Below are 22,131 nucleotides of genomic sequence, written 5' to 3' on the forward strand. Positions count from 1 at the left end.
CACAGTCAGAAACTTTAGTGTGGGCTCGTATGGAGGGAGATTGTGAGGACAACAGTTTGTGGGTGGTAGAACCAGAAGTAAAATAAAAAGTGATCTTGTAACAGCAAAAGCCCTTGTTTAACCCTGCAACAACAAAATAGTTCCTGTAAGAGTGCTTAACCTGTCAAGCTATGAAAAAGTCGGTAAGCAAAATTCCGAAGTAGGTCGATGCACTTCAGCAGAGGCAATAATCAATTGCGAGAAAAACCCGGAACCTGCCAATAAATCCACCAAAGAACACGAGCTACTAGCGGAATATGTGGGAAAATGGGTAGGAGGATTAGCGCCGCCCCATAGAAATAAGGCCAAACTACTTCTGAAGAAACATACCTCGGTCTTCGCCTTAAAAAGTCAAAGCCAAGGTAGAACGGCAATTGTAAAGCACCAAATAAATACTGGCAAAGCGAGGCCCATGAAGGCGCCCAGAAGTATTCCTCTAGCAAAACGAAGTGAGGTGAAGGAGCTGGTTAAGGAAATGGAGCGGGATGGAGTAATCGAACAATCTTCAAGTCCTTGGAGCTGGCCTGTTGTTTTTGTTAAGAAGAAAGACGGCAGCACTAAATTTTGCGTCGATTATAGAGAGCTGAACGACGTCACAAAGATAGACGACACCCTGGACACATTAGCTAGAACAAAATGGTTCTCCACATTGGACTCGCAAAGTGGTTACTGGCAGGTAAAGATTTCAGACAACGACAAGTGATGGGTTAGCGCGAGTGATGGGTTATGTGATGCCCTTTGGACTCTGCAATGCTCCAGCCAGATTCGAGCGTTTAATGGAACATGTGTTGAAAGGACTTCACTGGAAGACATGCTTGGTGTACCTCGATGACATAATTGTCATGGGGAAGTCTTTCGATGAACACCTGAAAAACCTTGAAGAAGTCCTTAAACGAATAGCTGCGGCTGGACTAAAACTTATCGTAAAGAAATGTGCATTGTTCCTAGAGTTGTGTAGCTCATGAATGACCTAGTTCAATTGAGCTATTCACTCAACTTAGCGAAGTGAATCATTCATCATACTGAGCGTTTTCAGATCATCACTGAGCGTTTTCAACTGAGCGGTTTTGTTTTATGCTCATGTTTCTTTCAGTACTCATGAAAGAGCTGCACAAGCACATTCATTTGTCATCTTCGATGTTTCACATGTTTCACTTTACTCGTCAATTCTGTAACATTCTTTCGCTCACTGACATTGAAAAGTGAGTGAGTATTGTGTCCTACAAAAATAAAACGACCCAGCGGGAAAAAATTATAGGACTTCATGTAGGCCTTCTAAAAGGCATACTTACACATTCTAAAAGATCCGATACTCATTCCACACTGCCTGATCTTAGAAGGTGTTCAAGAAGACCTATGAATCCCCTTCTAATAACAAGTGGTTAAATAAAAATAGTCTACATCAAAAAATAAAATACTCTGCATATCTTTGATTAACTCTCTTTACAAAATGTACAACAATAAATTGCTTGATGTGGCTTCTTATTTATTTTTGTTTTTTTTTTAATTATGTAATCAGAAATTATCATGTTTCAAAAAATTAAACAAACAACTTCATTTTAATTCTTATTTTCATTTTAGATCTTCTAATAAGACTTTAAATAGGTCTTCCATGGTAGACGTTCTATAAAACTTGAAAATGCACGATTTTTCATAGGCCGTCCTTTGATGCCTTATTCTAATGCTTTTTTTCTCTTTTAGGCACTTTATTAGACCTTCTCATGTAGCCCTATCATAAGACTTTGCAGGCTTTGCAGTAGTCCTACCTTTCTAGGCATTCCACATGACAGTCCTCTACAGGCCTTTCATTAGATCAGTAATATATGGTTTTGTGCAGGCATAAGTAGCCCTTCGAATAGCCCTTCCAAAGTAGATCTTCTAATAGCTCTTCCCAATTAGGCCTTCTAGAAGCCCTTGCAAAGTAGGTCTTCTAGTAGCCCCTCCTAAGTAGGCCTTCTCTCAGCCCTCTAACAGCAGCGAGTGTGCAAGGCCTTGGCTCACAATGACACGCCGTGTAAAATTGAAATGATTTTGCAATGCGGCTAGAAGTCCTTGTGTCTGCAAAAGAAGGCCTTTAGGAAGGCCTCTTTACTGCATCTTTTTCCCGCTGGGGATCATTCGAATGTAGGTTTGTTATGTATGTATATATTTTTGTTTCAAGAATTATTAGAGTTATTCAAATTGTTTTTGTTTTCATGAAGGAATTTTTATATGTGTGCTATTGAATGAATGTGAATTTATTTATGGTATGGTGATGTAGAATGAAATAAAGAATAATTGAAAGTATGTAATCAGTAAAAAAAATACTATTTCAAAAATACATTAGTGGGATTATATCTAACAAAACACATAATTAAAAAAATACAAAGTACTGACATTCTTAATTAAATTAGCAATATTATTTCAATCACTTTTTTTAGAAAACATATATCTTATGCACTTTTTTACTATACATACTTCTACATCAGTAATGCGCAGCCCATACCACAATTGTGGAAAATAAAATCACACGTATTCTTATGCTCTTACATTTTAGTAGTCGTTGTCCACTCAACAAGACAACTAGGAATACGCATGAGCACTGGTGTATGACTTTTTCTTTATTTTTTCAGTTTTTGTATTTGTGTGTTTGTAGGTGCACTGAATAAAATAAAGAATTGAATGTGTTGGTGAGAGTAAGTGTATTGGTGAGAGGATTTATTTTTGCGAACCTCTGTTCTAAATCAACAGAACATTTATCAGCTGCTATGAGCGACCTATCGTGGGTTTTTCGCTGTTTTTTGGAATGACAGTTTTACGTTATTTTTCATTTCGTAAAACAATAAAATCTTATTCCTTAAATTCAGAAATTCTATTTATATATTGTTATATCATAAAATAATTAAGTTAATGTTGAAAATATTTTATACAAATTGTATCACAAAACTATTTTTCTTTCGTATTTTTAGTAGAAATTTTGTTGTAAAAGTCAGGTAAAAAATATATATTTTGCCAATTGATAACTAACATTATGTAAATGGGAAAACACCCAAAAAATTGCAACAATATTCATTTTGGTTTAGTTATTGTCACATTTTTATTTTGGATCACAATTATCAGATCATCAAAATATTTTTCCTTTTTCAAATTCCAGTTAATATCTTGAGTTTTTTGTTAATTTCTGTGGTCACAAGCAATAACCGCCTAATTAAAAAAACATGTTTTTGAGAAAAAGCAATTTATAGTTATAAAAGCGTTTCTGCGAAAAATAAATGAATGCATTAGAAAAAGTAGAATGCAGAATCAAAGCTTCTTACCCTTACAACGCTAAAATGAAAAATTATAACAAAAGCTTTATTTATTAGAGAAATATTTAATAAAAACAAATATCATCGCTTAATGCAACTCAGAAATACTAAATTTAAAATGCTAATGTCTGATTAGGCGTTTGTTGAAAACAAGTGTTTTGATTGTTGCTTGGCATATGTTGAGTTAAGCTGTTATTACATATTTAAATATTGACATGTCAAGTAATTAAGCCAATTTACAATAATCGCTTATCTTTAGTTTGGCTATTATAATAGCATTCTTATTTATGAAAATTTATTTTGTGAAAAATAACAATAACAACTAAAGTCTTTATAAGCTATTTAAACAAAATAAAATATAATTGAATGTTTTCTTAAGTATATTTTGGCGTTTATTGTAAATGCAATAGTCTTCCTTAGGACTTAAGCCAATATGTTTCTAATTAATAACTTTTTAAATAAGAAAGTTAGGAAGGTAGGGATTTCACGTATACATACAGTTCTATGAACAGTATATTGTAGCATATATAACTCAAATCTTTCTTAAGTCGACTTAGGTGGTTATTGCTTATGACCACAGATTTTATTATTTTGTGGTAAAAGTATACCTTATAGTTAGTGAATGTTCTGCTTAACAAATATTGCCTAAACATTTGGTTACCATCGGAAATTAGAAATAATAACAAATTAACTCTTTTTTCCGCAAAAATATTAGTTTAAATAAAATACAATTTGATTTTTTAAAATTTTAATCAATTATTTCACGCATAAATCTGTGTGTTTTTACAACAAACAACAGAAATAATTGATTTAATTCACTACAAGCAATTCTCAAAATGAAATGGTCATTATACAACATACTAAGCTAAAAGAGCGACCTAGTTCATTTCAGTGAGCTGAGCTGAAAAGAGCGGTCACTTCACTGAGCTAATAAACCCAACTCTAATTGTTCCAGAAAGAAGTTAAGTATTTAGGGCATCGCGTAACAGCAGACGGCATATCAACAGATGAAGATAAAATACGAGCCGTAAAGGACTGGCTCGTCCGAAAAATCTTCACGAATTGCGCAGTTTTCTAGGCCTTTGCACGTACTACAGACGAATTTTGCCAGTGTTGCCGCAAGCTTACATGAGCTAACCCAGAAGTCGCGAGCGTTCCTGTGGAGTGATTCTCAAAAACAGGCATTCCTGCAGTTAAAGGAATTGTTGTGTACAGCACCAATTTTGGCATATCCCATCCCAGGGGCGAAGTTTGTGCTAGACAGCGATGCGAGTGGATACGGAATAGGCGGTGTGCTTTCGCAGGTGATCAACGGAACGGAAAAGGTCATAGGCTACTACACTAAGAGAAAAACCTTCGTGTGAGGCATGAATTTCTACATTGGATTAATGAAAAATGTCATTAAAAGTCAGCTAAGGAAGCAATTCATTGTATTAATGGAGAATGTTTCATTAATAATATGAATTTTCATTCCACTAGCTTTATGAAACCACTTCATTAATGTAATGAAATTACCCATTATTTCAGTGAATATATTTCATAAATTCAACAAAACATTTTCATAGTACTAATGATTTTACTTCATTATTGGCATGCATTTCCTACGTTAAATTCAGCACTTTATTGCATTAATTGAATGAAATTAGTTCATACATTTAATAATTATTTTTCATATATTTTATGTAATTGTATCATAGTTCTTATGATTTTTTTACATTAAAGCAATGCAATTATATCATTAGATTAATGATTTTACTTCATGTGTGATATGAAATCTTCCCCCCATTAAAAACCAGTAAAAATATATATAAAGTATATATATATATATTTATTATTAATAATATTTTATTTATATATAAATAAACACATAAAGACAAATACAATTTGATTTCAATATATAATCACAAACTGGAAGTTAAAAAAATTTTTTCAAGAATTCAATTTATAAATTATTTAATAATTACATTAATAATAGTTCCTTATAATTATTAATTTATTTAAAGGTAAAGAAGTTTTTTATAGTTTTAGGAAATGTTAGAAAGTTCACTAATAAGAAGTGAAACTTTTTGATTTTTGGTAATACTTGTTTTATCAATATTATAAAAATAATGTTCTACAAAACACCAGAAATTTGACGAAGGCAATGGATACTCCACATTAAAAATATGGAATGTTTTAAAACAAATATCTAAGGCTCTGTAAAAGTCGTTAAACTCTATCAAAAAGGAATCCAAGAACACATAATATTTTGATATATTTAAATTTTTGGGATCTCCAAGCCCTAAAATAAAAGGTTGAATTGGTTCACCTTTGGCTATTAAGAAATCGGTGTGATCCTCTAGTGATTGCATTGTCTCATTTATATATATAAACGATTCTTGGGAGTTTTTTAAGGAAAATTTTCCAAAATCCTTTTTTCCATTGACGTCTTTTCTAAGAAATTTCTTTGTTGTGGGTAAAAAGTAGTGAACACACCATAATATTTTCAGGAGAAATCCATTTTTATCTGTAATATAAAGAGAAGAAAAATTAATTTTAAATGGATAAGTAAGATTATATGTGTTCATATAAAATAAATTACCTTTTTCTATATCATCCCACTGCAAACTGTTGACAACATTTTTAATTTCATTATTATAAATACTAGTTTCATGACTTTTCAAGTAGTTGAATATTTTTTTCAATTTTTCGTCACTTTCAGCAATTGTTGAATAGTTTTCCTGGAGAACTTTAAAATCTAAATCCATCTATAAAATACAATAAAAAATAATAATCATTAATTTAAAAGCATAAATAAATAATATATCTACATTTAGTTAAATATTTTTGGATTATAAATATCTATTTACCAGTTGTGATCCAATAGGGCCTCGGTATTGTGGCCAAAATATTAGTGCCTCATTAATATTTTTGGCTTCAACGTGAATTTGGCTCAAACGAAATTTTGAACATGCTGACCAGGTTGCTTTAAAGTCTTCTGCTGTAAGATTATCATATTTTAAACTCTGCATACATATTTGAGCGTTGTCTTCAGGTACTGTAAGAAAATAATGTTTACATTAAAATAAAATTTTATGTTTTTGTAAGTTTAGTAACATTACCAAATTTGTCCTTGGCTTCAAGAACTGCCGTTGAGGATTTAGCTTCATTTTCATACATTTTTAATTTGTTTTTGTTGTTATGGTATTTTATATAAATTCGTCCACGCCTCTCTGTGCGATAAAATTCCAATTTTTCTCTTGGAAATATTTTTAATATTTCTTCATTCATTTCTTCGTTCATTTTTTTCACAAAGGACACAAAAGAGATGCAGAAGTGGATCTATAATTAAATTTATTAACATGTTGTTGATATTTTCAACGTCACTTCTACAAAAATTATGACCGGCATAAATTGCAGTCTGAAATTTTAAAAAGTTTTCACTAATTATACGTAAATTATATTTGTGGGAGTCCGGGTGATCGAAACTTATTGCATCATTTTCAACAAGTTCTTCTAAAGAGAATACATTTTTAGTATTTGAGGCAGTTGCGTCTACATCAACCACATCGCATTTCAACACATTAGATGTAGTTGGTTTTAATGCATGTTTCACCCGGACATGTCTTTTAAAATCAGACCCATTTTTATAAATAGTTCCACAGCATCTATAATTGTCATTATGTTTAAGAAAATGATAACCTTTTAAATGTTTAAAGTAGCCATCAATTTCTTCAAACACTTTTTTACACAGAAAACAATTCATATTTATAATTACCTGCACAATTATTAATTTATTACGTTTTATTTCAGTTTTGGTCACAATATTTTTTTTTAAAGAATATATTTTAATACAAACTGTACTGTTAATTTTTTAAACACGCACTTTACTTCTTTATCTACCGGCTTTCGCGTCACAAATAAAAGTGATTGATTGTTCTTGCATCTTATTGTAAAAAGAACATAAACATGTAAAGGTGACCAGTTATTATAATAGCTTTAAATATGACGTCATTTATAGAACAAACTAGGAAAAAACATAATAAAATGCATTCCTTATTAACAAATACACTTAACTACTGGTAACCTTCATTTTTTTCTTTTTAGTTTTACCGTTAGTTTAAGCAAGTAGTAAAAAGTAAAAAAGTGGCATGACAACTATATAAGTATGAAATGGCATACTTTAAAAACAACAAACACATTTGTTTTTAAATTTTTGTTAATGAAGAATGTTTCATTGGAATATGAAACATCTTCATTGACATCTAACATTAGTAAAAATACACAAAAAGAGAGCAAGGTGTAAAAATTATAAGAGGGTAGAGGGGTATTCAGAGGATTACTGAAGAATATTCATTACATATAAAAATTCTACTTCACTATAAATATGAAACATGTTCATTCACATTAAAAAGTAGTAAAAAAAAGTAACCAAAGGTGAACAAAGGGTACACATTTGAAAGGGTAGAGGGAAATATACAAAAATTTAGAAGATGAATTATTGAAGAATATTCATTGCAAATATGATGCAGTTTCAAAAATTTTTCAAAAATCGGTAAATTTGCACTATATTAAATAAAAAATATTTAATTAGATGCATAATTAAAGTTAATTGCAGTATTTAATAAAAAAGTATATTTATAGTACATATTCTTTAAAAAAAATTGAAAAAATGAAACTTCATATTTCTAATGAAATATTCTTCACCAGTGCAATGAAACACAAAAATTTCCAAAAAATTTTATAATGAAACATTTCATTTCATACATGAAATGCTGCATTGTACTAATGAAATTGTACATATTTCTAATGCAGAACTTTTAATGAACGCGGTTCATTAAAAATATGACAGATTTTTCTCTTAGTGTACAGCCGAATACTTTCCAAGCCTGAGAGAAATTACTCAGGCACTTCCAAGTGAGAACCGATCATTCTGCCCTCAGGTGGTTGCTGCAATTTAAACAACCTGTGCTCTCATATGAGCACAAACACACAACAACAACATTCTACAATGTGGTATGGATGAAATGAGAATAACAAATCAAACACACGCATGCATAATCTGTATGTGGTTGAGAGTGTTTCGTTTATTTTTTATTTTTGTTGTTATTTTTTTTCAACATACAATTGTGTAAGACTTGTTTTGTGTATTTGGTTAGTTTTGACTGAGTATTCGTAGTGTAAATACGTATGATTGTCCGGTTTTATGACTTTCTTCATGTTGTTGGTATATGAAGTGTTTTGCATGAGTAAATATTTATAAATACATTGGTTTGTTGTTATTTTTTTTTTTCAATACACAAACCTATCGGCAAAATAAGAAGGTATAAGGCCATCCCGCAATGAAATATCGACCGAAAGTCCACTGATGAAATCATATTGGGCCCTATGGAATAGTCTACAATTGTTAAATGGCTGCTTATACCGCATATGCGAAAATACTGACGGTAAAACAGTGACAAATGTAATTGTGGTACCATCCTCTAAAATAAATGAAGTAATGAAAGAGTTTCAAGACGGTATCAGTGGTTGTCATCTTTGTGTGACAAAAACCTTAGAAAAGCTAAAACAACGGTGGGTTGTCAGCAAGCAGTAGCCGATTGGGTAGCCAATTGTCCACAATGCATAGCAGCGAAGGGTCGAGTAAGAAGAAGTCGTGGAAGAAGTCAGATGCGCCATTCGAGCGGATTGGAATGGATGTAGCAGGCCCTTTCCCTGTCAGTGATGCTAGAAACCGTTACGTTCTAGTGGTTGGATTATTTCAGCAAATGGCCAGAGGTATATGCCATACCCAATCGGGAAGCTAAAACGGTTATAAATGTATTTGTGAACAACTGGATGTGCCGCTATGGTGTTCCACTGGAGTAGCATTCTGATCAGGATAGAAATTTTGAATCTGCCGAATTCAAGGAAATGTGCGATTTATACGGAATAAGAAAAACCAGAACAACAATTGCATCCTCAATCTGAGGAATAGTTAAGGAAAGTAGTCATTGCACATCAGAAGGACTGGGACGAACACATACCGAAATCTTTTGGCATATAGATCAGCTGTTCATGACTCAACCTTTCGAAATTATTTCTTACAGGTAACAAAACGCGTGAAACCCCATCATAAACATTTTTCAATGAAAATGTAGTGAAGAATTGAGAAAGATGGATGAAGTTCTTACAGCACCAGCAAACTTTTTATATACTAACTAATAAATGCGAGCAAAAGACATATTTTAATATTTCATAAAATCTTTCCCAAAAATCAATCTCAAAAAATTGGTATAAAATCTTTTATTATTAAGTGGTATAAACGCTTGACCCAAGAGTGGTTTGCCGACGTTTGTTCTCAACACAGAATATAAGTTATGGACTTTTTACTATTAGTACTCCTCCGAAAGCATTGCTCTTGGTCTTTAGAAAAAACGAATGATTTAATTTACTAAAATATAATAACTTTTTTAATTTTACTAAGGTGATTGATATCATCATTAAATACTTTTTGATTCTAAAAAATATTTATTTTTAACATAACAAAATTCCTTATTTTGTTATGATTTTTCTTTACTCTTTTTTGTTTTGTGTTTTTTATTTTACAATCACACAGTGTTGTATTTCAAAATACAACACTGTTATACACACGAAAATAGAACATGCTCTAATTGCCAAAAATGTCACAAGTAATACACATGTATTTTACATACACAAAGTTTCATATGGATCACACGGTATGTATATGTTTACATGTGGAAAAATGTCCCAATACATGGCACTATAGTTGTCTCTTTAATTATCTTTAATTTTTAGTTTAGTCAGGTACATGTGTACGTATTTAGTAGAGTGGAATTCAAAAAATGCCAAAGGGCTCGCAATACTTTTATTTTAAATTGAGTGTAGTCATGTTAAAAGAAGTAATAAGTTATAGCCTGCGCTGAGAAAATGAGCAAAAAATATTTTCTGCCCACGGTACAATGTAAGAAATAAGTATCTATAATTTTAGAACTTACACCATGTGATCTTCATTTCTCAAATCATCTGCCAAAATGTTGAAATCTCCTAAAAAATCCTCAAAATATTTGTTTTGATAATTTTCAATTATTTCTGATCTTCTAAGCTCCTCGTATAAAGATTCAATGGTACGATCCGCTGTCAAATAATTAGTTGCCTTAATTTTTTTTTCATTTAATTTTTTTGGCATTGATGATTTGTATTTTTTTTTGTTATCGGCACTCCATGCATTCTTGAGTAAGTCATATTCGATCCTGGAATGAATAAATGAGAAAAACATATGTATTAGTATTCGTTTTTCTAATTTGGAAGAAAACAACAGCGCAAAAAATTTGAGTCAAATCAGATAAAGTACAGTATAGTGGGTCGGTCCACAAACAAACAAATAATGTTGAGCCAGTCACCCGCTATGATTAATTTACAGAAATTGAAAATTATTATTATTTTGACACGCCCAAAAATACCGGCATTTTTGTTTTGTATATAATGCGTCGTTAGTTAAAGTTCAAATATATCACATATCGAATGACAAGAACTATATTTAACCCTTTAATATTTTTCCTATCCGATATCAAATTCTTCCTCCTAAGCAAAATGAAAGTTCATGTTACAGTTAGTAACATGTGAAAAGTATTGAGTCAATACTCGGTTTTTAAAGCTTAGCACTAAATTAAAAATGTATAAAGCATTCACGAATTGTCTTTACTAAATAAAAAATTACAAAAAGTTATTTTAATAACTTTGAAACTTTTAAATAATTGCTTACACAACACCCAAAAACACCAAGACAAACATTTGAAATCGTACATAGTGTCAGAAAAATTTCAATAATTCTGAAACTTTAATACAAAAAAATAAATTATTCGCTGCGGTCTAGTTTGACTGCGGAAAATACTAGAAGGATTAACTGAAAAATTATATTTTCCTATTATTACAGAACTCAAAAAACACAATGAAAAATAATTAGAATAAAATGATGACATAATTTCGTTAGATTTACATGTCTAAAAAGTGTCTGACAATTATATTACAATAATCTGTTCACACGGTTGTTAGACATTTTCTGACCATTTTTCTGACAATATTGTAAGATCTAACAAACGACCTACTTATTTTGTTAAGCAACAGGTTTTCACACAAAGAAAAATCAACACAATTACCATTTTTATACACTACACCACCATATTGGGTTATTGCTGATGTTTGTAACGTGCAGAAATATTTCCCTAACAACCACCTTAAAGTATACCTATCTGCACAGGATCACGTTCTGAGTTGATAATTTTAAAGATAATTCTACAAGGACCAAGCCTATTGAATTTGGTTAGAATCGGTCCATTATTTCTCATAGCCCCCATACGATTGCCCTATCTGAAAATAGTTAAGCTCTCATAAATATCTTAGTACCAAATTCAGCAAAAATTAGTTTTATATAAGCCGAATTTGCCACACCAAATTTTGTAACGATCAATCCATAATTAGTCATAGCTCCCATATAAGCCCATTTCCGAAAATTACTGTAACTATTATATAAATCACTTTAAAATGTTGGTATTCAAATAAAATTCAATACAAATAATTTATGTACAGTAGAGTGGGTCAATTTGTATGGAGCCAAAAAAATGCAACAAGCGGTTATCAAAATCGTAATCTACGATGAATTCTAAGAATGTTTGCCGAAGAAACCATGGGTCTAAAATCAAAACCGAGCTTCCCATTTATAACGCGAAAATGTTCCTTTCGTATTTTTTTTATTTTTGTTTAAATATACTAACATTTTATTAAGCCTTTTAAGAAACTTGACTATGTTTGGGATTGTTCGAAAGGAAAGAATGGCAAAAAAGGTGAATCTTTGCAAATGGAGGAGATTATCAATAAACTACACCCGAGGATGGGTACAAAATCTCATGTTGTGGTTGTGCGAGAACCTAAAACCGATATTTTGGGACACATTGGGGGAAATGAAAAATAAAAAAAGGTGCAAATAAACTTGTAAGTTCTAAACCGATAATCCGATTTTAATAAAATTTCCCACGACTATAGAGGAGTTTTGAATTTGGGCTTTGAAGAATAAAGCCTAGTACTCTGTTCATATTTGCGAAAAATTATGGTTTTTTCATGCGAAAAATTGTACATGCTTTTTGACAGCTAGCTGTTGGTTTTAATTTCGTGCGAAAGAAGTGCTGCGTATGTTATTTCGTGTGGAAAAATAAGGTTGCCAGATTTATTTCACATGATTTCCACAATAAAAACAGAGTACTGCTTTTGCGAAATTATTTCGCATATATTTCATTCCAAATATTTTATATGGAGTTTGACAGCATTTCGCACGAAATTTTGAACAGAGTACCTAGCTTATGGTGGGGCGGAGTCTCAAGAACCCAAATTGGGGTGTCTCGGGTATATTACAAATTTAAAATGATGCAAAATTTGTTCTCGATCCGATTTGAAATATTTGTATATATGTGGAATCTATTAGAAGAGAGCTACAAAAAATGTTACCATAACATTATTTTATCTTATCGAGATATTCACAATTGAAAATTAAAATTTTATGTTTTTTACTTACCTTGGTCTGTATTTGAAATATATATCCTTTAATTAACAATAAAGTTATTAGTATTTTAAGGAAAGAATTATTTCAAAATCGATACCAAGGCAATTTATAGCCCGGATCTCGGTACCGTCAACAGAGTCAAAAATAAAAAATACCATTTTTGGGATTTTTTAAACGTTTTTTTTGCGAATTGTTGGATTGTCAATAACACTCACAAATTTCTTTTTCACTTTTGCATTTTGATCAAAATTGTTTATATAAGCGTACAATTTCACTGCCTTGGCGACTACTGCATTACCAAACATCGGATAACACTACAAAGCTATTTATTGCGGTTTAAGTATTTTAAAGCCATTAATGCGACTAGTGGAAAAGATAAGTTATACATATTATATATTAACGTATAAGAAATTGTGAATTCTTTTAAAAAATGTATAAAATGTATGAGAATTAAAAAATTGATAGAAGACTTTTTCCCAAAAAAAACGTTTAAAAATTCCCAAAAATGGCATTTTTTATTCTGTTGGCGGTACCGAGATCCGGGTTATAAATTCCCTTTGCAAATATTTAAGAACATATTGAGGCATATAAAAGTGGTTTTCATTTTTTGAAAGCAGCTATGCGATTAGACAAAATTTCGCATAAATTTAAAATTTAAATAAAAAATAGGTCTACTTCGGAAGGCTGTTGACCACGCACTTATACAAATATTGAAATTATTTTTCTTCTATAGTACTTCTGAAAATCTTACCCTTGAGAAATATATAATCGCATTATTTATTTTGTTTTTACTTTCTGTATAACTATAGATTAATGTAAGTACTTTTTTCGAAAAAAAAATTGGGAAAAAAATAATTTTTCAAATTGTTTTAATTTAAGTGTACATAACTTTTGACTTGGTATCGATTTTGAAATAAGTTTTTCCTTATAATACTAATAAATTATTTGTTAATTAAAAAATATATATTTGAAAAAAATCGGGTGAGATTTAGATCCGATATTTGCAAAAATACAGACCAAGGTATGTAAAAAACATAAAATTGTAAATTTCAATGATGAATATCTCGTAAACTATAAAAGATAAAATATAGTTATAGTAATATGTTTTGTATATCTCTTCTTGTAGATTCTACATACATATGTACAAGTGTATTATACAAAAATTTGACATCATTTTTAATTTTTAATATACCCGAGACACCCCAATTTGGGGCCTTGAGGCTCCGCCCCATCTTAGTGTTGAAAGTCCGAATTTAAAACTTAAGCTCAGTAACAACTCTATATTCGTAAGAAATTTTATTAAAATCAGATTATCGGTTTGGAACTTACAAATTTATTTGCACCTTTTTTATTTTTCATTTCCCCACTGTGACCCAAAAGATCGGTTTTAGGTTCTCGCACAACCACAATATGAGATTTTGTAACCATCCTCGGGTGAAGTTTATTGTTAATCTTCTCCATTTGCAAATATTCATCTTTTTTGCCAGTCTTTCCTTACGAATAATCCCAAATATAGTCAAGTTTCTTAAAAGGCTTAATAAAATGTTAGTATATTTAAATATAAATATAAAATACGAAAGGACAATTTTCGCGTTAAAAATGGGAAGTTCCATTTTGATTTTAGACCCATGGTTTCTTCGGCAAAACTTCTTAGAATTCCTCGTAGATTACGATTTTGTAACCGCTTTGTCGAGAAAAAAATTGACCCACTCTAATGTACATATGTATATGCAAAAGTCGTGTCACTAAATTGTATAATGATCGGTCCATAATTTGTCATAGCTCCCATATAATGCCAATTCTGAAAATAATTTGAATGAGTAAAGATTTCTTAAAAATATTGGCATTCAAATAAAATTCAACACAAATAGGTTTCATATATTACAGAAGTCATGCCACCTAATTTTATGGCGAATAAAGTCCACCTTAATATGATACCCTATATTAAGGTGGACCTTATTTTTTTATTTTCGATTTTCCAAAAACGATTTACATGGGGAAAAGTGCTATTATTTTCAATGTTTTTTTATACACTGTTGCAGATTTTCTTAAGCAGAACAAATACAACAAATTTTCAAATTTAACTGAAATCGAATGTTTACATAATTTCAAAAGATTTACTTAAAACTTTTCATAACAATACTACTATAAAGATTAGTTATATAAAAATTTATTTTTTTACAAATTGAAAATTAACTATATTTCTGTTTATGAAAATTATTTAATATGTATGTAATCTTTAAATAAATGGTCTTATTAATTGTGAACTTATAATAAGAAGACATATTTATAGTCGTTTTATATACAAGATTTGTTCTCTATAAATTGTTTTATTTTTTTATATATGCAATTAGGCGTTTGTTAATATCAATTTTGTTTAAAAACAACAACAAAAAAATCCCTTTCCCACAAAAAAAAAGTTGTCCAAAGATTTGACTAATCCTACACAGTGTTCATAAAATAGTACTAAATTTCAATCTTCCAAATGTTTTATGCTGGAAGCATAAATATTGCATGCTATTTTAGCATAAATTACATAAATGAGCATTTAACTAGCATCGAATTGAATTTTATGAATAAATGTTAATATTTTCTAAAAATTTATGTCAGCAAATATTGACATAAAAGTTATGTTATTACAGAAACATTTTATTGCCGCGACTGTAAAATATTTACAGCCTCACACGCATGTTTCATTCAATTTTGTTTCATTACTGTTTTGGGTCCATAGGCATAGATAGTGACTAGTAGAATGAAGTTAAAATGTAATGATGTGTAATTTTACTCTTTCCTTTTTTGCTCAGACTTCCATACTGTTAAGATCATATAAGAATATAAAAAAATAAATTAACTTTATAAATTACGTTGTGGTTGCATATAACCTAACATTTTTTTTAAATCAATATTGTGCTTAAATCAATTAAATATTTTATACATATTTATAAAGTTATAGTCGATCAATTATAATCAATACATTTTGTAAGAAAAACCCAGTAGAAATCTGGTAAGCATATTACAGATTTGGTCATTTAAATAAATTTTGTTAAATATAAAAGAAATAAGTTCAATAAAACATATTTTTTTAGGGTTTTAATAATTGGCATGTAATTAATTGAAGTGAAATTTTAAGCAGTATAATTCAACAATAATTGCCCTAGTGGCCTGTTGATGTCCAAATAACGAGATGAATGATTTGTGATTATAACCTCAAATTTTTTTTAAATTAAAAAAAAATGCCACTTAATTGCTTCAATTAACACCACCTTTTGCCTGCAGTGTTGAATATAATAATTTTTCAATAATTTAGAATAATTCCTTAATATAATGAAATTTCTTACAACATGAAAATTATTCAACAACAGCAAATTTGCTTATACCAGAAGATCATGCCATCAAACTATTGAATATCTTCATCAATTTTAGTATCGCAAACATTTTAATAATTCAACGGAAACCAACACACAAATTATTTTGCTGCTATAAATTTATTTGATTGGTCATTTTCCGAGGTGTCACACTGTAGATGAGACAACAACGTGAAACCAAATAAACCTGTGACGTCATCAATAATGATATTGGAAATTAAACATTAAGTACCATCATTACTAACATAGCATTAAATGAAATCATTATATTTAACAGTATGTTAAACTAACCTCAATAACAAAAAGGAATTTTTATATCTAACTCTCTCTTTATCTTAGCTTCTCTTAAAATTCTTATATTTTTTTTGTTGTTACTAGAATTTTACAAACATAATGAATTAGTCAACAATTACATTATTTACATGTAATTTTTTTAACAATATATTGTAAAATTCTTGTACAATTTGCAATTGTTAATTTAAATTAAATATTTTGAATGAAATTTTACAATTTATTCAAATTATTTAAAAAAGAAAATAGAAAAGATAGATTTTATTTAGCATGTATAAATTATTGTATATTATTTTCTCTTTCCAAAAAAAATATTAATCACACTCTGAATTACAGATTATATATAAGTGGATGATGTATTTGAGCTCAAATCGTCGATGACAACTAAGTAAAAACTAAATTCAAAAAATGGGTAAAAACCGTAAGTTTTGATATACAATAATTTATTTAAACATGCAATCGTTTTATATACATACAGTGGGGAGCTCAAATGAGTACATGTTTCTATTTTGTGCACTTCTTATGGAATAAAAATAAAACTAATAAAGCAAATCCAAAAATGCTTTCTGTCATTTATTTTATGTTTAATATGTAACAAAATTAATTACAATTCAAAACTAAAAACATCCAGTTCTAAATAAAAAACAGACAAAACTAAAATAACTCGCATGTACTCAATTTTGCACCCCACAATAACTTTAGGAAAGAATTGCATTTTTTAAAAAAATTTTCAAAATCCTTTAATACGTAAATAAAATTTTACATGCATTGGCATATTTTCTATAAATTTTTCATCAACTTTTTTTGGATTACTCTCTCTCTCGTGCTCAATCCGCTGTTAAAGCTCATACAAATTGGTAGGAGTTAATCGGTATTGTTTCAACCGCCAATTCACGATTCACTAAAAATTCTCAATAGAATTGAACTCAAGACATTGAGCTGATAACTGCATTAATAAGAAATTTTTCTAGGAACACCATTCTTTACGATTTTTGACGTGTGCATTGGGTCACCATCCTATTGAAAAATTACTTCTTCTGCAGGATAAGCGTTATAATCTACAAAGTCAAAAGATGAATGTGAAAAACACAAAGATGATTACGTATTGAGGTCAGTATATCGAACTGGACACTATTTCGGTAGAAATTTTGCTCACTAAACCATTTTTCAAAGTTTTTGATGAGTGCTTTAATTCGCCATTCTGCTGTAAAATAACTTCTTCGACATGATTGGCGCTCCTATCTACAAAATCGGAATGGCAAGTCTATAAATTCGGTATGATTAGTCTTCAATATACGCAGATAGTCTTCTTAACTCATTATTTCGCTGATTTTTTCAAAATTGGTGATACAGTAAGGAAACAGTAAAACACGGTAATGATATGGGGTTGCTTTATATGGTGCCACCTTGGACCAATGCAAAGAATCAATGAAATAATGGGTAAAGAAAACCATCTGCGTATTTTGCAGACTCACCATACCGATTTTTTAGTCTCATCATCACGTTTTTGTATATAAAAGAGAAAATCCTGCAGAAGAAGTAATTTTTCTATAGGATGGTGACCCAATGCACACGTCAAAAATCGTAAAGAATGGTGTTCCTAGAAAAATTTCTTATTAATGCAGTTATCAGCTCAATGTCCTGAGTTCAATCCTATTGAGAATTTTTAGTGAATCGAGAATTGGCGGTTGAAACAATACCGATTAACTCCTACCAATTTGTACGAGCTTTAACAGCGGATTAAGCACGAGAGAGAGAGTATTCCAAAAAAAGTTAATGAAAAATTGATAGAAAATATGCCAATACATGTAAAATTTTATTTACGTAATAAAGGATTTTGAAAATTTTTTTAAAAAATGCAATTCTTCCCTAAAGTTATTGTGGGGTGCAAAATTGAGTACATGCGAGTTATTTTAGTTTTGTCTGTTTTTTTTATTTAGAACTGGATGTTTTTTGTTTTGAATTGTAATTAATTTTGTTACATATTAAACATAAAATAAATGACAGAAAACATTTTTGGATTTGCTTTATTAGTTTTATTTTTATTCCATAAGAAGTGCACAAAATAGAAACATGTACTCATTTGAGCTCCCCACTGTATATATATTAGTTTAATTAATTATAACAAAAAATTATCATTTAAGAAAGTAAACTTTTGAACCATTTTGTATTTTCTAAATATTTTATATCTAATTCAAATTAATTACAATAATTTTAAAAAAATCTCTTTTTATGAATTTCGAAATATTATTGAATAAAGTAGGATTGTAAAAAAATTAATAAGTTTGTGTAAGAGAATCATTTGGGAATGTTGACTGTAGTATTAAACAATCGAATAGTAAGTTAAATATCTTAAATTATGTATGGGAAGATACAAAGCAACACTTTATTTGAATACTGGTGTATCTAAGCGATAGATGGGTGGGTTTTTTTATTTGAATAGTGTTCAATGTGATACTGACATCAATCACTAAATTGCCTGTAATATAACATATAAATTGTATATTCCTATTTAGCACAAAATACATAGAAATCTTGGAATGAATTTATTTAATTTTCTGCTTTGTTGCAAATAACGTTGGGAATGATCAAACAACCCTCCCTATTCCGGCGAGCTAAGTCCTGCAAGCATTCCAAGTACGATCATGTCCTTACAATAGAAATCACTAGCCTGTCATATGCTTCTAAAGCACAAAAATATGCAACAAAAAGAATGGCGCCCAACGCGATTGGCATATTGTCATTATCGCAAATCTAAATTCTGTAAATTAGTCCTTAACTGATGGACAGTAGTATTTTTCAGTTAAGCTAGCAATTTATTTTTTTTTTCGTATTAACCTAATACAAAATATATGTGGGATTGGAGCCTGGTCACTCTACGAGATCTGGCAGACCTTATTAAGGGTTAATTGTTATTTTAATCAACTGACCAATATTGACGACTATGAGAGGGAAGGTGACGACAATATGACATGTGTAAAACGGACGAACTTTCTAGAGTATTTTATAAACGGACGAGTGACAAGTATAGTTGGGATAAACAGATATTTTTTATTCTAGAGTTGAGTTGTCCAGCAGCATCCAAAGTGAAAAGTCGTGTTAAGGTCGCAAAGTTGAATTAAAGTTGTCTTATTTTAAGTTACTATATATTATTTTAATTAATAAGTTACCCTAGACCTAAGTGAATAATTTTTAAAATAAACAATTAAATGAAACATTTTGTGTTTTATTGAAGTCAACAAACTTCTGGGCTAAATTAATCCCACAAAATTGGGGGCTCAGCCGTGATGTACTAGAGGACAAATTGAAGTGTTTAAAAGTTGATGTGCTTTACAATATTGTAAATATAAAAGTGAACGTTAATTTATTTTAAAAGAAGAGAATATTAAAGAAAAAAAATTCCAAATTTATAAGAGAAAAACTCAGTGAAGAATCAAAAGATCATACGAGAACGAAATTTATTTAACGCACATTTATATTAAAAAACTGGTGTTGAAAGAAAAAATAAAAAGTAAAGCAAAAACAAAGCAACAGCAGTGTCATACATTGTGTTTTCTGAGAGATAAAGAAAAGATAATGAAAAATACGTTACAGTTTGCTTAATAGTGTTTAAAGAGAAAATAAAAAAAAAAGTAACGTACATTGTGTTCACAAGTGTTGAAAGAGACGAAAAAAAAACTTCTACGAACACAAAAAAAACATAGTTCAGTGGAAAAAATATTTCTCGAATGTGTTATAAGAACAACAAAAAACTTGAACGAACAAGTAAAAAGTGTTTGATCGTAGAAAAGCAAAAAGAATAAAAACACAGCGAGTAAAGCTATATTATGCTGGCTGGATAAAAAGAGAAAACAAATGACTATTGATCTCAAATTTACATTAAGAACTTTGAGAAAATTAACGAGTGAAAGCTGTGCAGCTAAGTTGAAGTGAACAAGTAATTGTGATCCCTGGTGCTAAAGGAAGACAAATACACGTGAAGAAGTTTGCTGTTTCGAAAGCTTTGTCATTAAGCAAAACAGACGAGTAAGTGGCTGAAATTCAACTGGTGAATGTAAAAGGAGCTTTAATGAGAAATATGGAATGCAGAGTAAAGATAAGTGAAATAGAATGTTACATTAATATAATTGTATGTACATGAAGTTGCTAAAGTTGAAAAGCTCTTTTGTGTTTTAAATTTAACTGAATTTTAATGGTGTGAATTTTATGCTAAAGTTTATTTGCTGTAAAGTTAAGAAGAGAAGTTCTGTTAAATTTGTTTGAAAGTTGTAAACATTAGTTATGTTTAAATGTAAATGTTCATGAATATTTGAAGTGAGAACTTTGTATTTGGAATCAGGGACCCGAAATAACTGTTATTTTTTTTTAAATAAGCAATTGGTTATAGAAAAAATAACTGCAAAAAAATAGGTCCCGTAATAACAATTAAAAATAACTCAAAAAAATTTTAGTCTATGATAACCATTATGAAAAATTTTAATTTTTTTAGGTCTTTGATAACCATTATGAAAGATTTTTATTTTTTTTGGTCTTCAATAATCATAATGAAAGATTTTTATTTATTTCGGTCTCTGATAACCATTATGAAAGATTTTTATTTTTTTTGGTCTTCAATAACCATTATGAATGATTTTTATTTTTATGGTCTTTGATAACCATTATAAAAAAATTTTATTTTTTTGGTCTTCGATAGACTACAGCCATTACAAATATTTATACCCTACACCACCACAGTGATATAGCGTATAGTGCCCCAAGGACGAAGTCTATTGAATTTGGTTAAAATCGGTCTATTATTTCTCCTAGCCCCCAAACGATTGTCCTATCTGAAAATAGATAATCCCTCATAAATATCTTAGTTATATAGATATCCAAACCAAATTCAGCACAAATAAGTTTTATATAAGCCGAACTCTACTAAATTTTGTGACGATTGATCCATAATTAGTCATAGCTCCCATACAAGGCCCACTTCCGAAAAGCATTTTAACGAGTATAGATTTCTTAAAAATGTTGGTATTCAAATAAAATTTAGCACAAATAACTTTCATATATACAGAAGACATGTCACATAATTTTATGCCGATTGGTCCATAATTAGTCATAGCTCCCACATATTGCACATTTTAAAAGAAAACTGTTTATAATCATAAATATTCTTGATTCTTATGAAATTCTGAACCAATTTATCTTTCTCTGTCTATTTTAAAATACAAGAAAACCATGTCCATGCAACCAAAAAACTTTGTTGGTACTCATAATGTTTACGGAAGACCAAAAAAACTAAAAATCTTTAATAATAGTTATCAAAGACCTAAAAAAATAAAAATATTTTATAATGGTTATTGAAGACCAAAAAAAATAAAAATCTTTTATAATGGTTATTAAAGACCTAAAAAAATAAAAATCTACCATAATGGTTATTGAAGACTAAATAAAATAAAAATCGTTTATAATGGTTACCAAAGACCAAAATAATATTGGTTATTTTTAACTGTTATTCAGGGACCATTTTTCAAAAATTCTTGATAAACAATTATTTCAGGATTTTTTCCAATATTGGTTATAACAGTTATGTCCCTGTTTGGAATACATGGATTTAATTTTTGCTATT

The 22,131-nt window shown here is 29.7% G+C and overlaps 1 protein-coding gene across 1 annotated transcript in view; it reads right to left on the reverse strand.

The window, feature by feature from the left end:
• The window catches only part of LOC135955871 (IQ and AAA domain-containing protein 1-like), a 131,881-nt gene that overhangs the window by 24,534 nt on the left and 85,216 nt on the right, over positions 1 to 22,131 (reverse strand). The window contains exon 3 of the mRNA XM_065506245.1: positions 10,304 to 10,558. Coding sequence (XP_065362317.1) covers positions 10,304 to 10,558 — 255 coding nt within the window. The remainder of the gene's footprint in view (positions 1 to 10,303; positions 10,559 to 22,131) is intronic.

This window comes from Calliphora vicina, chromosome 3, assembly GCF_958450345.1.
Source record: "Calliphora vicina chromosome 3, idCalVici1.1, whole genome shotgun sequence".
Lineage (NCBI taxonomy): Eukaryota > Metazoa > Arthropoda > Insecta > Diptera > Calliphoridae > Calliphora > Calliphora vicina.